The 14,680-nt window shown below is 45.6% G+C and overlaps 1 protein-coding gene across 8 annotated transcripts in view; it reads right to left on the bottom strand.

Annotated features, from left to right (window-relative positions):
* STS (steroid sulfatase) overlaps window positions 1–14,680 on the bottom strand; it is a 371,683-nt gene that overhangs the window by 303,121 nt on the left and 53,882 nt on the right. For all 8 annotated transcript variants that reach the window (XR_012067470.1, XM_072956013.1, XM_031671240.2 and 5 more), the window contains one exon: window positions 1,728–1,868. Coding sequence is in view for 7 of the 8 variants with exons in the window: in XM_031671240.2 (XP_031527100.1) it covers window positions 1,728–1,868 (141 nt within the window). In the remaining variant the exon portion in view is untranslated. The remainder of the gene's footprint in view (window positions 1–1,727; window positions 1,869–14,680) is intronic.

Here is a 14,680-nt window from a genome sequence, read left to right as displayed (position 1 = left end):
AAATGAGAAAACATACTTCAGAAAGCAGCAGGCTCTAGGAGGGGGAGGGAATAGCTCAGCGGTAAGGTTCTTGCCTGGCATGCACGAGGTCCTGGGTTCAATCCCCAGTACCTCCATTAAATGAACAAATAAACCTGATAACACGCATCTCCCACCTCCCCGCAAAATAAAAAAGAACAACTAGAAACCAGCGGACTCTCATACGGAGAGCAAGACAGATTTAGGGTAATACGGACGTGAATTCTTTTCTGGGATTTTATAGCTTTTTTTTTGTTTTGTTTTCTTTTGGTAACTTGTAGACTCTGAACCTTAAAGGCTTGACTGCAACTTTGTAATTAAGACAGCTTAGTAGGGAGAATCACCTGCTACCTCAGCAAACTTGAGGACTATCATGTCGAATATTACACTAATATCTTGTGCTATTTAAAAATAATACTTCAAATGAAAAAAAGAGAAGTCATCATGACGTTCATTAAAAAATTAAATTAATAACAAGGTTCATGTCAAAAAATGCCAGTGAGAGCTAAACTTTTCACAAAATGAGGCAAAAGTTGGGGAAAGAAACATACGTGGTCTGCTAAAATTTTAAGAGAACACTGAATACTTGTTTTTTTAAAATCTAACAAGTGTCATAGGTCAGCACACATCTTAAATAAGAAGGAACATGTGATGCACAGATTCGGGTGGGAACTGACACACGTCTGGCTGCGTCTCACTCGCCCGCTCTCCTCCAAAGAATAATTCACTTCATTTTGTTTGATCTGACAGTAACACGGAAACGCAGTTCCCCAGAGGCACAGTCATGCTGGTAAGACGATGAGGGTTCCCAGGGAACAAAGTGACAAAAAATCCGACCGTGCGACCCTTAGCTGTCCATCGTCCCGAGCTTCAGAGTAATTATTCACAGATCTTACAAGAAAATTCTAGTGGAACCCTCCTCTCCTTTAATTCCGTTCGCAATAGTCATGTGCGACATGAAGCCCTGCAAAGACTCAGCATTATGTCAACCCTCCTCCGTGATCATAAAGAGATTTAAAAAACTTAAGGGAAAGTTAAAAAAGAAAAAAAAGAGAGAGGGAAAGTGCAACGCTAATGCCAATATTCTTCTGCAAAAGGACCGACTTCGATTCTAAACCAAAGGGACCCACGCAACGCCGTCCTCGGTCCCTGAGCCCGGCTCCTGTTGTGTGTTTTGTTTTCCTCCCACTGCCGTCTGCCCTGGCCCTTGGAAAGTTCTGTCATCATCAAACGTGCCCCGTGTCCTTGGGACAGCTGTCCCCAGCCTGCCCATCCAGAACAGCCTGGGCCAGAGCGGGAAGCAGGTCGAGAGGTGCGAATGAGCAGTTCAGACGCCGGGTGGCACGGGGCCCCACTGGGACCAGAGCCACACGCCGAAAAAGAAGACAAAACACAGGAAGTGAACCAAACGGAGTTAAAATGAGAGTGTGAAAAAGCAGCGTAGTAGCGGCGAGGAAGAAAGAATGACTGTGAATGTCTCCCCAGCGAGCCTTTGGAGTTTATCCAACTGCCAACGGTGATTCAAACAGGAAACGCCTTCACACCTCCCTTCCTGACGCCCGTACGTGTGAAGTCACACACCCAGGTGTGTAGTCTGGGGGCGTTAAACGTCCCCACGTGGCCTGTGCCCTGCGAACTTGTGTCCCCCATCACGGGGTGATGCCCTACGAAGGGAGGCCTGTGTTCATATGGCAGCCGCTTCGCCCCACCTGAGGGTCTTGTTTCCATAGCAACCAGGATCCCCAATGCCAAGGTCGTCCGCCATGAACAGGACGAAGTTGGGCCTTGACTTCGCACGGCTCCGGGCCCCACACAGGAACAGGATCACGAGCAGAAGGGTCCTCATCTTCCTGCAGAGGGCAGAGGGGAAGAGATGCGTGAGGGGTGCTGGCGGCGTGAGGGGGACACTTCTCCTTCTCTGGGACCCTCCCCTCTCCTTCTAGAAGAGGGTGCTCTCTACCTGCACCCCACCAGCCCCGGACCATGTGGGCTCCAAACTGAATTGTAGCCTCTCTTCCCTGCGTGGTTGTTTCCAAAACCAAACATGCCCTTCTCCCTGGATCGCCGTGCAACCTCTCCTTTCTATCCGAAACTGAAATGCAGACTCTGTCTGGAAAAATGAAAGCACAACCATGTCTTTACGGAAGGCGGGCTCTGTCACCCGCTAACCGTGGAAAGACAGTCATTCTGGGGCCATCAAACTCTCAATGTGAAATGCTTTCTAAAATTAGCTGTAAGTGTCAGACTAGCAGCCTTTACAAGGCAACATGTACACGTGGGCCTGACGCAAACCTTTCCAAACTCCAGGGACGCAAAGTTCAGAGCCTGGGTTGGCTCTGGGCGCCGGCTCACGGAAGGCAGCCAACACACCGGAGGAGGGGATCCCGTTCACCCAACGCACACCCGATGGCACTGCACTCCAGTTGGGAACTACAGGCTGCAGGACTCTGGGGGAAGACACCGCTGAAAGGGGCACACCTGGAACTCCCTGCCTGATGCCCACAGACACGGCCCAGTGAATACTCAGAAGAGGGACAGGACCTGCCAGGATCGGCGCAGCCGGGGGCAGACGCATCCTCAGGCCTCACCCCTTGGGTGCGGTTAAATGCCCACGGGCCAGACCCAGGGGCCAGGCTGAAGGACGCACCCACCCGAGCTCGCGCTCACCCCGAGAGAACTCAGGACTCAGGCAAGCGAGACAAGACCTTGGCAGAACCTATGGCATCGGGAACTCACTGGGGTGTGGAGGGGCCTGGGACATGTGGATCCCACTGGAGCTGTGGGTCTCTGCACGAGGCATGACAGCCACGTGGAGCCGGAATCCCGTGGTGATTTCGCCTGAGAAAACAACATGGTGCTGCCTTCCAAGGACACCTGGACGCCAACCCAGCCACCCCGACGTTCATCCTCCCCATTCTTCTATCTGTTCCCTTCTTCTCCATCAAGCTGACCCTCACACCTGGTGTGGGAGGCGGCCGACAGCCCTGTCCGCAAACACATTCACGCCTGCATCCCTGGACCCTCTAACTGTGTTACCTTACGTGGCGTTGCTTGCCGCCCTCAGCTCCCCCAGAGAGAGTCTCAGAGGATGCCAGAAGCTGCTTCTCTGGGAACACACTCTTTGACACTAAACAGCTAATATTTGGTCACTGAGCAAACGAGTAAAGACAGCTTCTGTGGATGGAAGATTGGAAGGTTTCTCTCCTTCCTAAGTGGACGGGAGGCACCATGAGGGCAGTGGCTGGTTGAACAAGTACCAAAGAAAACTGCATGAAACCAAGAATCCATGTTCACACTGTTGAATTAAAACTCCTCCCTCCGACTCAACTCAAAGAGAAAACGAGAAAGGTCAGGAAACTCTGTTTTCAGGAGTTGCAGCAGTTGCAATGACCCTATTGTGGGTAACAGGGAGGATTTAGAATTTAGCACCTGTCTCTAAATATACAGCGTGAGACACCCAAGAGGTTCTGAAGATTACTGAGGATGCCCATTAGTGATGCCTGCGAAATGCTTAGGGCTGGGGGCTCAGGGCTCCCTACACGGCTTTGACGGCATGAAAACGAGTACCAGCAACACAGAAAAGACTGTGGTTCCCGACCCCCTGCCTTCCCTAAGAAGGCAGCCTAGATCTTTCAGACCCCAGAAGATGAGGGCCAAGACACCGTGGATGCGTGCTTCTAAGGACTTCACATTTTCATGGTTCGCTTTATGTAGAAAATAAACAAAATGTCGTATTTTACAGCCGCAGTTTTCTGGGTGCTCTGCCTACTTATTCATCAAGTCACCTCCGTGAAGAAATAAGAACACCTATTTGTCACATGACTGAGCAGATAGTGATCAGGGTTTCTCAGCCTTGGAAGCACTGACATTCAGGACAGGACGATTCTCGGTGGGGGGAGATGGGACGATTCCCCGTGATGGGGCCTGGGCAGCTCCCTGGCGGGTGTTCAGCAGGGTCCCTGGCCTCCCCCCACTCCACGCCTGGAGCCCACCCTCTCACCCTGTGTCATGACAACCACAATGTCTCCAGACACTGCCACCTATCCCCTGGGGGACACAATCACCCCCAGTGGAGAACCACCCATTTACTTTCCGCATGTCACCCTTCTCACCGTCTATAAAATCATCAGTGAAACTTTGCTCCTGGACGTAACATGATTACGGCTCACTCCCTGTGGTCTCACAGTCGGGCAGCTTGGCTTCTGTGGGACGATTTGGAAACTGCAACCCATCAGAATGACTGAGCTTCTCCTCGCGCCCACGAGCACACGTTCAATGCTAACACATAACGTTCCCCGGCCATAACATCCCCCCGCCGGTTACAGAAGCCCTTGGATTCCTGTGCACTTGGGCAACACTCTCCCAGGGGCTTTTCAAAGAGGACCCGAGCCTCCGAATATTCCTTCTCCTCTTGCCTGACCTGTTGCTTATCCGTCTCTGGTCCTCGCGGCCCATCTCCCCGACCGTGCCTTTTCATCAGAGGTTCCTTCTCCAGTCATCTTGCCTGGATGAAAGGATCCTCACCCCCAGGCGAGGACAACTTGGAGCTACACCTTTCTCTCTCTCGATCAATCTCCCCACTCATCTACCCCACTTCCAAAGACCTTTCCATAAATGCAAACTCGGCACCCTCGCCCTTCCTCTACAGATACCGAGCCAGGGAAATGTGACCATTCCATCTGCACTTCTAGGAAACACCCTCTCATTCCCAACTCTCTCGGGTGGCTTTTCTGTTTCTTGGGAGGTAGAGGAAGGAGTGGAGGCTTAAGAGTCAGGGGTCGCAGCTCAGGCCAGCAGTCATGAGGTCTTGGGCATAAAGCATGATCTCCTTGAGTGAGTAGTATATCACCGAGATGCTATCTGCGGTATGGAGCATTCCACTGAGAGGCTGGAAATAGGGAGTCTCCACGAAATCAGGATCTCAAAGAGAGACATACCCATACTCCACTTCACTACAGTCTTAGTCACAATAGCCAAGATGCAGAGACTACCTTAGCATCGAGGGATGGATGAATGGATAAAGACAATTCCATGGTATCACGGAATGTTACTCAGACTCAAAAAGAGGGAAACTCGGCCACGTGCGACAACATGGATACATCTGAAGAACGTTATCCTAAGGGAAATAAGCCAACAGCGGAATCGCATAAAATGTATGATCTGACTCATGTGTGGAATCTAAAAAAAGTGTTGAATTCATAGAAGCAGAGGGTATAATGGTGGTTGCCATGGGTCAAGGCGGGAGGAGAAATGGGGGGATGTTGGTCCAAGGGTATAAACTTCCAGTTAGAAGATGAGTAAGTTCTGAGAAGTAACATACAGCAAGGTAACTATAGTTAATAATACTGTACTATTGACTTGAAATGTGCTTAAACAGTAGACCTTAAGCATTCTAACCATTTAAAAAAAAACCTGATAACTGTGTGAGGTGACGAATGTGTTAATTAATTTGACTGTGGTAATCATTGCATAATGTATACCTGTATCGAATCGCTGTATTTTCATTTTAAATACATACAATTTTACTGGCCAATTATACCTTAATTAAGCTTGAAAAAAAAAGGAACATTCCCTTCCTCCAGGAATAAAAGATGCAGTGTGAGACAAATATAACTTTTTGGGAGTATTCTAATCTACCAATAACCCTGCAACTAAAAGTCATTCACTGACAGTTCAACCAGAGCCATTTCAATTTAACAAATGCTTATGGGATTAAGAACTGGCAAAGAGACATCATGACAGTCTCGTGGTGGTTTCATGGTTGAATGAGACACAGAACCGCTCTGCAAGGACCCAGCTGGCCCAGGGAGGGAGTCCGTGAGCCCAGAACCCACTAAAATGAGCAGCAGACTGACAGACGGGGTCCCTGCAGATTAGATCTCAATCCTGGCTCCCCTACTTCCTAGCAGAGAAACCATGGGGTGTTCATTCAGCCTCTTGGTTGACATTTTCTTCTGTAAAATGGGGATGACTGTGAGGATAACATGGTGTACGTAGCACTATGATTCAGTTAGGGACTCACAGGGGCCACGACTTGTTAGTTGTAGCTATCAGCACTGTCATTACAGTTCTGTGAAACCAATAATAAGTAGCAGAACAGAGCTTTAAACAAAAATGCGGGGTGCAACTAAAAGATGGCCTAATGACACCAACCCTGGATTTCACATCTTGCATAACCCCCTCCCCGCGGCTAGACCTTGCAACTCTGTCCCAACCAACAGAAGATGGACATAGTGGTGGGACATCACTTCTGTGATTAGGCTGCAAAACACGATAACCTCTATCTTTTTAGCAGATTCTACCTCATGCTGGATTTTGATGAACTGAGTTGCCACACTGGAGAGATCCCATGACGAGGAACTGAGGGAGGCCAGCTTGGGACCCTCAGGCCAATAGCCTACAAGGAACTCAACCCAGTGAGGTTATAAATGGACCCTGCCCGCATTGAACCATCAGATGAGACCACCGCCCTGGCTGGTACCTTCATCAGAGCAGATGCTAAGCTGTGCCTGGGTTCCCGACCCACAGTGCCTGGGAGATAACAAATGTCTGTTGCATTAAGCTGCTAAGTTTGGGATGGGGTCGTTTGTTACACAGCAGTAGATACCTAATACAAAGTATAACAGCTGAAGATGAGGAGTTCAGTTGTGTTGATGAGGACCTGAAAAAAGCTTTCCATGGTGGTGACTCACAAGGTCATGATGGACCCATTTTAAGAAAATGTTTCATTATGAGTAAGTGGTCAGAATTTATGTAAGTAATTTAGAGATATGTGGCTCAGCTCAACAAACATGTAAAAAATGAATTTGTTTTACAACTGAAAATTGAAAATGCCAGAAGAGGAAGAAAGTCCGTAGCAGCCCAGACAGAGGTGGCTGAAAGAGATTAAATGGAGCAAAACTCAGGCTCTGTGTGAGTCTCAAGTAAAGTTCCACCCCAAATCCAGCTCTTCAGACACCTGCTTTGGGCTACTCTGCTTTTACTGCACACAAAAATTGAATCTGATTTTTTGTTTCCAAATAAATTTTTTCTTCTATATTGAGTTACAGGCTAAGCATACAGAAGGAAAAAACAAAAACATAAACCAGCTATTTGGAGAACCACTCAGCTACTGTATTTCTCTCCATGGTTTGATTTTTTTTTTTTCCTGTGCTTGTGTCAACGGCTGAATGCACAGCACTGCTGTGACTGCGTGCCTTGGTTGTTTTTTTTTTTTTTTGGTTTGTTTCTGTTCTTTCATGCGAAACTGTCTTTTCTCCTACTATGAGGTGATGAGGTGGAGAAAAGTCTAAGAAATAGCAGGGGTCAGACAGGGAGGATGCAGTCAGCCTACTAAGGATTTTCCTCTTTATCTAGAAGTGATGGAGGGACTGTGAAGATTTTAATCAGGGAGTGAAAGGCAGGTTTGATTTCCTTTCTCAGATGGTCCTTCTGCTACTCTGTGATGGACAGACGGGCAGAGGCTGTGGCGGATGTGAAGATGATGGCCATGACCCTACAAAGAGGTTGGTACCCAGACTAGGTGGGGAGAAGTGACAGAGCAGAAGAGAACTGCACTGAGATGCCATCAGTAGAGCTTGGTAACTGACTAGAGAGGAAGTGTCAGAAAGAAAGGGCGTATATGTGCATGACTGGGACATGATGCTGTACACCAGAAACTGACACATTGTAACTGACTACCCTTCAATAAAAAATAAAATAAAATAAAATAAAATAAGATAAAAGATCTAAAAAGAGAGGGCAGTGAACAGTACTCCACACTTGCTCTCTGGAAAGAGACTGCGGCTGTTAGCCATCAAACAGCACCAGGAAGGCAGAAAACGCATAGGATTTAAGATTTTAAACCCTCTCTGTGCCAAGATGTCACCGTCTTAAGAATCCATTGTATATACGTGTGCCCTTTGGAAAAAAAAAATCATTTCAACTTTCTGTGCTTTCAGTGAGAGGGCTAGTTCAGGTGTAGAACTTTTTAACTGAAATCCAACAGGGTAAAATCCCATTAATAATTATTAATATCTATATTAATTTCTGAACTGCCAGATGGTTTTGGTTAGCTCGCTGGGACAGCAGAGCATTAATTACATCTCCAAAATATGCCTGGGTAGATATCAGGGCTACCGTGAGAAATACCAACCAGCCCAAGAGAGAATGTTTGAAACTTTACGTTTCTTAATAGCCACTTAGAATCCCCCTGCATTTACATTATTACTGTCTGAAGTCACCGGAACTTTTTTCCCCCCACAAACATGGATTAGAGCAAGGTGTTTATAAAGATGTTTCAAACTATTAAAACAGAGTTAGTTGATAAAAGTGCTTAAAAATTAAATGGAAGTGCTCCAAGATATCAAGAGTACGGCACATTAACTTCTGAAAAACAGAATAATTTCCCCCCCTGGAAAATATTAAATTATTTTTCTGAACAACCTTAATTTGGCAAAAAAGCAAGCAGAAGAAAAAAACTTTTTCGAAGAAGTAGCTATTCCTGAAACAGAATTATTATGAAGCAGAGAGACAAGAGAACATTTTCATAACTAGAGATGTAATTACATTAAATTTGTTCATTAAAGGAAAATTAACACTGCGCTTACATAATGGAAACTTTACCAGGGCAACCAAAATGCTCCCGATCTATTTGCTTGATGGGGAAAAGGGTTATTGAAAACAAAGAAAAACCTGTATTGCAAAGCATATTTTGTTTAGAAGAAATGCAGTTTTTGTTCAATTCAAGCTACGTATCAATGAAATTTGGTCCACAAAGTGTTGTCTAATAGATGTCCTGTTTTAAATTCATGAAGAAAAGTAGTCTGACACTAGGACAGCAAAAACCCCATCTGAATATGTGTCTAAACACTGTTTCTATTGATTTAAACACCTATTTGGATCGCTTGTGATTCTTCTAAACTAAATGTTCTCATGCATTCAGTGTTTTCACTGCCTGTGCAACCCTGGCTGGTGGGTCTGGTCTTTGTGGTTTTCAGCCTACTCCAGGACATGTAGTACAATGTACGGAGTATTCATAAGTAAATAATAAAATCATGCCATTTGCAGCAACATGGATGGACCTGGAGATCGTCATTCTAAGCAAAGTAAGCCAGAAAGAGAAAGAAAAATACCATATGAGATCACTTACATGTGCAACCTAAAAAAAAAAAAAGATAAATGAACTTATTTACAAAACAGAAACAGACTCACAGCCATAGAGAACAAACGTATGGTTACGGAGGGGGAAGGGATAAATCGGGAGTTTGAGTTTGCTGATAATAATATACATAGAATAGATAAACAACAAGTTCTGTATAGCACAGGGAACTATATTTAATATCTTGTAGTAACTTAAGGAGAAAGAGATTATGAAAATGAATATATGTATGTTCAGGTATGACTGAAGCATTGAGTTGTACACCAGAAACTGACACGACATTGTAAACCGACTAGACTTCAATAATGTATATATATACACACACACAAATTTTTAAAAAAGAGAATTCACAAAGAAAGTTATTTTTTAAAAAGTGTGTCTTGCCCAACGTCTATGTGGACATCTGAAATCTGCAGAAGAGCTGGGGAGACAGTCTATTCTGCACGTTTGAAGGATCTGCTAGCCCCGAGTCACATCCTCCCTGGCTCCCTGGTCCAGCGGATGCAGCCCAAGACAGGAGGGAGGGCCGTCGGCAAGGAGCCCAGCGCGATGCCCCCAGTCCCCAGCCCCCCGCCCCCAGTCCCCAGCCCCCAGCAGCCACCCGTGAGCCATCAGCACCGGTCCCCGCAGACTGCCTCATTCCTACCTCGTACAATAAAAGGGCTCCTCGCGTGCCTAACACCCCACGCTGTTTCTGCCCCCCACACCTGATGTTTCTTCTCCATGTCTGCCTGGAAACGACTCTGCATGGTTTGCTCATTAGATAGAAGACATACAAGCTCTCAAGGCATCACTGCACAGCAAAACATTCCAGGAAAACCGTGAAAACCGGAGTCTGAGGAGCATTTGACACTGGATCCTATTTGACCTCCTGAAAAGCGTTCCTCCCCACCTCCCAGTTGTCAGAGTTCATCTCTGGGTACCGCAAGCTGCACGAGGTGTCCCAGCAAAGGTCCAAGACAGAGAAACAGAAAAGGCTGATGTAACGGCACAGAAGTGACTGCACCTGTCAGGAGATAAGGTCCCTGCCGGTCCAGTCCAGGAGCCCGGGAACTTCTCAAGCAAAGGTACTAACTGTCCTGCCATCTCTTAAAGACCCCACCATGTCAGGCCCCTGAAAGGTCCCTGGAGTTCAGACCAGCAGAAAAATACAAATCCAACCCTGGTGGGGAAAAGGAGGGCAGAAGGCTTCAGAATGAGGCAGCAAGAACAACTCAGCCCCTTCAGATGGCATCAAACTGCCAAGCTCCAGGTGTCTGTTTTATACAGGTCCCCACCAATGCAACAGGCTCTGCACTGTACCCATTTTACAGGTGAGCAAAGTGAGGCTGAAAGGTGACATCACCTGCTGGAGGACATGTGGCGAGTGGATGAGTGCAGGAATCACATTTCAGCTCCGTGGGACCCCAGATCCATTTAGAGAGACAGGTCCTGAGAGCTGCCCAGACAAGAGTGTGCCGTAGTGTGACTGCCCGGGACGTAGGCGGGGCCATGTGTGCATGGAGGGAGGATTCGATTATACTTTGTACATGGCTGCGTTACTACTTATTTTATGACCCATGGCGTCAGCTGAAAATTATTTGCAACTGTGATAAAATCCACATAACAAAATTAACCATCTTCTTTTTCCTTTTTGTTTTTTTATGTTTCCTTTTTGTTTTCCTTATGTTTTTTAATGGAGATACTGGGGATTGGACCCAGGATCTCGTGCATGCTAAGCATGTGTTCTACCACTGAGCTATTCCCATCCCCCAAAATTTACCATCATAATCATTTTTAAGTGTACAGTTGAGGACCATGAAGTACGTTCACCTCGTTAAAAACCATCACCTCCCTCTACCTTCAGAACTCTTCACCCTGCAAAACTGAAACTCTATCACCATTAAATGACATCCCCCCAACAGTTTCTGATCCCCTTGCCCAGGGCACCCACCAGTCTCCTTTCTGTCTCCCTGAATCTGATGACTGCAGGTGCCTCCTGCCAGTGGACTCGCACAGGATTTGTCCTTTGGTGTCTGATGTGTGTCACTGACCACAACGTCCTCATGGTTCATCTGTGTCATAGCATGTGTCAGAATCTTTCCCCTTTTTAAGGCCAAATCACATCCTGTTGTGGGATTGGACCACATTTTGTTTACGCACTCCTCTGCTGATGGCAATTGAGCAATTTTATAAGATAAAATAGACAAGGAGACACCAAATCATTAATCATGATTAACGCTAACCCTGGACTTTGACCACTATTACACAGTTTTCTTGTTTTTTGGGCTGTCTGCAGGATTCACATCTGTGAACACCTACAGATTTAGAAATAACTATGGAATGCACGTGTCCCTAACACGTGCGATCACTCTGAGCTGCACACAGCTTTGAACAGAAAATACTTCACTTATGTACATTATGAACAACTCGAATGCTTTTATTCATTTTATCCGTGAGTCATTATTCATAGTAACAACTCACTGAATTCTTTTTTTAGATTCTTTTTATTGATTTATAATCATTTTACAATGTTGTGTCAAATTCCAGTGTAGAGCACAATTTTTCAGTTATACATGAACATATATATATATTCATGGTCAAATTTTTTCTCTGTGAGCTACCATAAGATCTGTATATATTTCCCTGTGCTATACAGTATAATCTTGTTTATCTATTCTACAATTTTGAAATCCCGTCTATCCCTTCCCACCCTCTGCCCCCTTGGCAACCACAAGTTTGCATACTATGTCTATGAGTCTGTATCTGTTTGGTATTTATGTTCTTTTTTCTTAGATTCCACATATGAGAGATCTCATATGGTATTTTTCTTCCTCTTTCTGCCTTTCTTCACTTAGAATGACATTCTCCAGGAGCATCCATGTTGCTGCAAATGGCGTTATGTTGTCGGTTTTTATGGCTGAATAGTATTCCATTGTATAAATATACCACCTCTTCTTTATCCAGTCATCTGTTGATGGACATTTAGGCTGTTTCCGTGTCTTGGCTATTGTAAATAGTGCTGCTATGAACATTGGGGTGCAGGTGTCACCCTGAAGTAGGGTTCCTTCTGGATATATGCCCAGGAGTGGGATTCCTGGGTCATATGGTAAGTCTATTCCTAGTCTTTTGAGGAATCTCCACACTGTTTTCCACAGTGGCTGCACCAAACTGCATTCCCACCAGCAGCACAGGAGGGTTCCCTTTTCTCCACAGCCTCTCCAGCATTTGTTGTTTGTGGATTTTTGAATGACGGCCAGTCTGACTGGTGTGAGGTGATACCTTATTGTACTTTTGATTTGCATTTCTCTGATAATTAGTGATATTGAACATTTTTTCATGTGCTTTGTGATCATTTGTATGTCTTCCTTGGAGAATTGCTTGTTTAGGTCTTCTGGCCATTTTTGGATTGGGTTGTTTATTTTTTTCTTATTGAGTCGTATGAGCTGCTTTATATTTTGGAGATCAAGCCTTTGTCGGTTTCACTTGCAAAAATTTTCTCCCATTCCGTAGGTTTTCTTCTTGTTTTACTTCTGGTTTCCTTTGCTGTGCAGAAGCTTGTAAGTTTCATTAGGTCCCATTTGTTTATTCTTGCTTTTATTTCTATTGCTTGAGTAGACTGTTCTAGGAGAACATTTTTGAGATGTATGTGAGATAATGTTTTTTCTGTATTTTGTTCTAGGAGGTTTATTGTATCTTGTCTTATGTTTGAGCCTTTGATCTATTTTGAGTTGATTTTTGTGTGTGGTGTAAGGGAGTGTTCTAGCTTCATCACTTTACATGCTGCTGTCCAGGTTTCCCAACACCGTTTGCTGAAGAGACTGTCTTTATTCCATTGTATATTCTTGCCTCCTTTGTCGAAGATTAGTTGACGAAAAGTTTGTGGGTTCATTTCTGGGCTCTCTATTCTGTGCCATTGGTCCACATGTCTGTTTTTGTACCAATACCATGCTGTCTTGATGACTGTAGCTCTGTAGTATTGTCTGAAGTCTGGGAGAGTTATTCCTCCAGGCTGTTTCTTTCTCTTCAGTAATGCTTTGGCAATTCTAGGTCTTTGATGGTTCCATATAAATTTTATTATGATTTGTTGTACTTCTGGACTCACTGAATTCTTAAATAACGGAAAAACAAAAAGGCACTTTGGGCACAGTATACACACACACACACACACACTATATGTATGTATATACCATATACACATACATACATAGAATTACAAAAATGCAATAAATATATATATGTTGTGACAAGCAGTAGGACAAAATATGCTTCTGTCTCAGTTGATAAATAAGGATTACACACATGCACACATATATCACCCTAGGTTAACATGTTGAAATGTCTGTGAACATGAATGCTTCATAAACGTTACTACCTTCATGTTTTCCCCAAGTTTCACAAAGTAGATTTTTGTTGCTGCTGATGCATTATTTTCATTCTGAGGAGTTGAACCTCTTGCCGCCGGACACTGACATCGAAAGGCTTGCTTCTGAGACAAAAGAAGATGAGCCATTTCCGTACTCCACACGTCATAACTCGTCACTACTGTGAGCAAATGTTCAGTCCTGTCCCGTGCTTCCCGGAAGACACCTGACGTCACGGAGCTTTGATGAAGGATGTTTTGCGAAAAGTGTTATTTTGTAAGGAGCGCATTGTCTTTTAAGGTAAGAGGTCATCTTAACTCTTGGATACACTTCTTCCCCCTCTGAATGAAAAAGCAAAGTGCCTTTTGAGATGGAGCTGTGCTATAACGACCAGAATCCAGCACAGTGATAGACGTTGATGAACCACAGAGAAAATCCCTGCTAACGCTTCATCTCCTTTCGTTTTCATACGCTTTGGGAGACTGAAAAATTTTAAAACAGCGTTCTGTACGGGGGTTCAAAGTTCTGGCAGTCAGAGAGGCATCCCGTGGATGAAGCCGGCGGGAAGCGAGCGGACGTCGCCTGCTACAACTGTTCACGCCCCTCCTCTGCGCCCGCACCTTTCTGCTCAGAGGCCACCGGACTGAGTCCGTGAGTGGGATTCTCACATTACTGTCTCCGCGTTCCGCATCCCAGCAAGGTCCCCAAGGCCCGCGATGCGGCCTCTCGGGGCTTTGGCCAAAGCACCCGTGGAAATGGCATTCGCTGTAACACAGCTCCCCTGTCCTGTCCACCACGGGGGTCTCGGCAAAAGCAAAATCAAACTGGAGCGGGAACCTTAGCAGCCTCTTCCTCTCTGGGAAGAGGGCTCAGAAACCAGCCAAGGCAGAGGGAGACACAGACTCCAACAGAGCTGAACGTCGTCCCTTTGCTGTCTCCGAAACCACCCTCTGTGTTTCAAGATGGTTAAAAAATAAATGGAAAAAAGCCCAATACATGTCTGGTTAAGCAGAACGCACGTGTTAAGCGTCAGGAGTCCATGAACGGAGCGCTTCCCCTCCCAGCGCACTCAGGTGTTCGGGGAATAGCACCCCACGCATCTCTCTGCTCTGTTTCCTCCGAGAGCCTCCCATTCACACCAGTTCCCCAGCTCCTGGCCTCTGCGCTCGGGGTCTGAGTT

Source organism: Vicugna pacos, chromosome X (assembly GCF_048564905.1).
Source record: "Vicugna pacos chromosome X, VicPac4, whole genome shotgun sequence".
NCBI classification, from domain to species: Eukaryota; Metazoa; Chordata; class Mammalia; order Artiodactyla; family Camelidae; genus Vicugna; species Vicugna pacos.
This window is presented reverse-complemented; position numbering and strand designations above follow the sequence as displayed.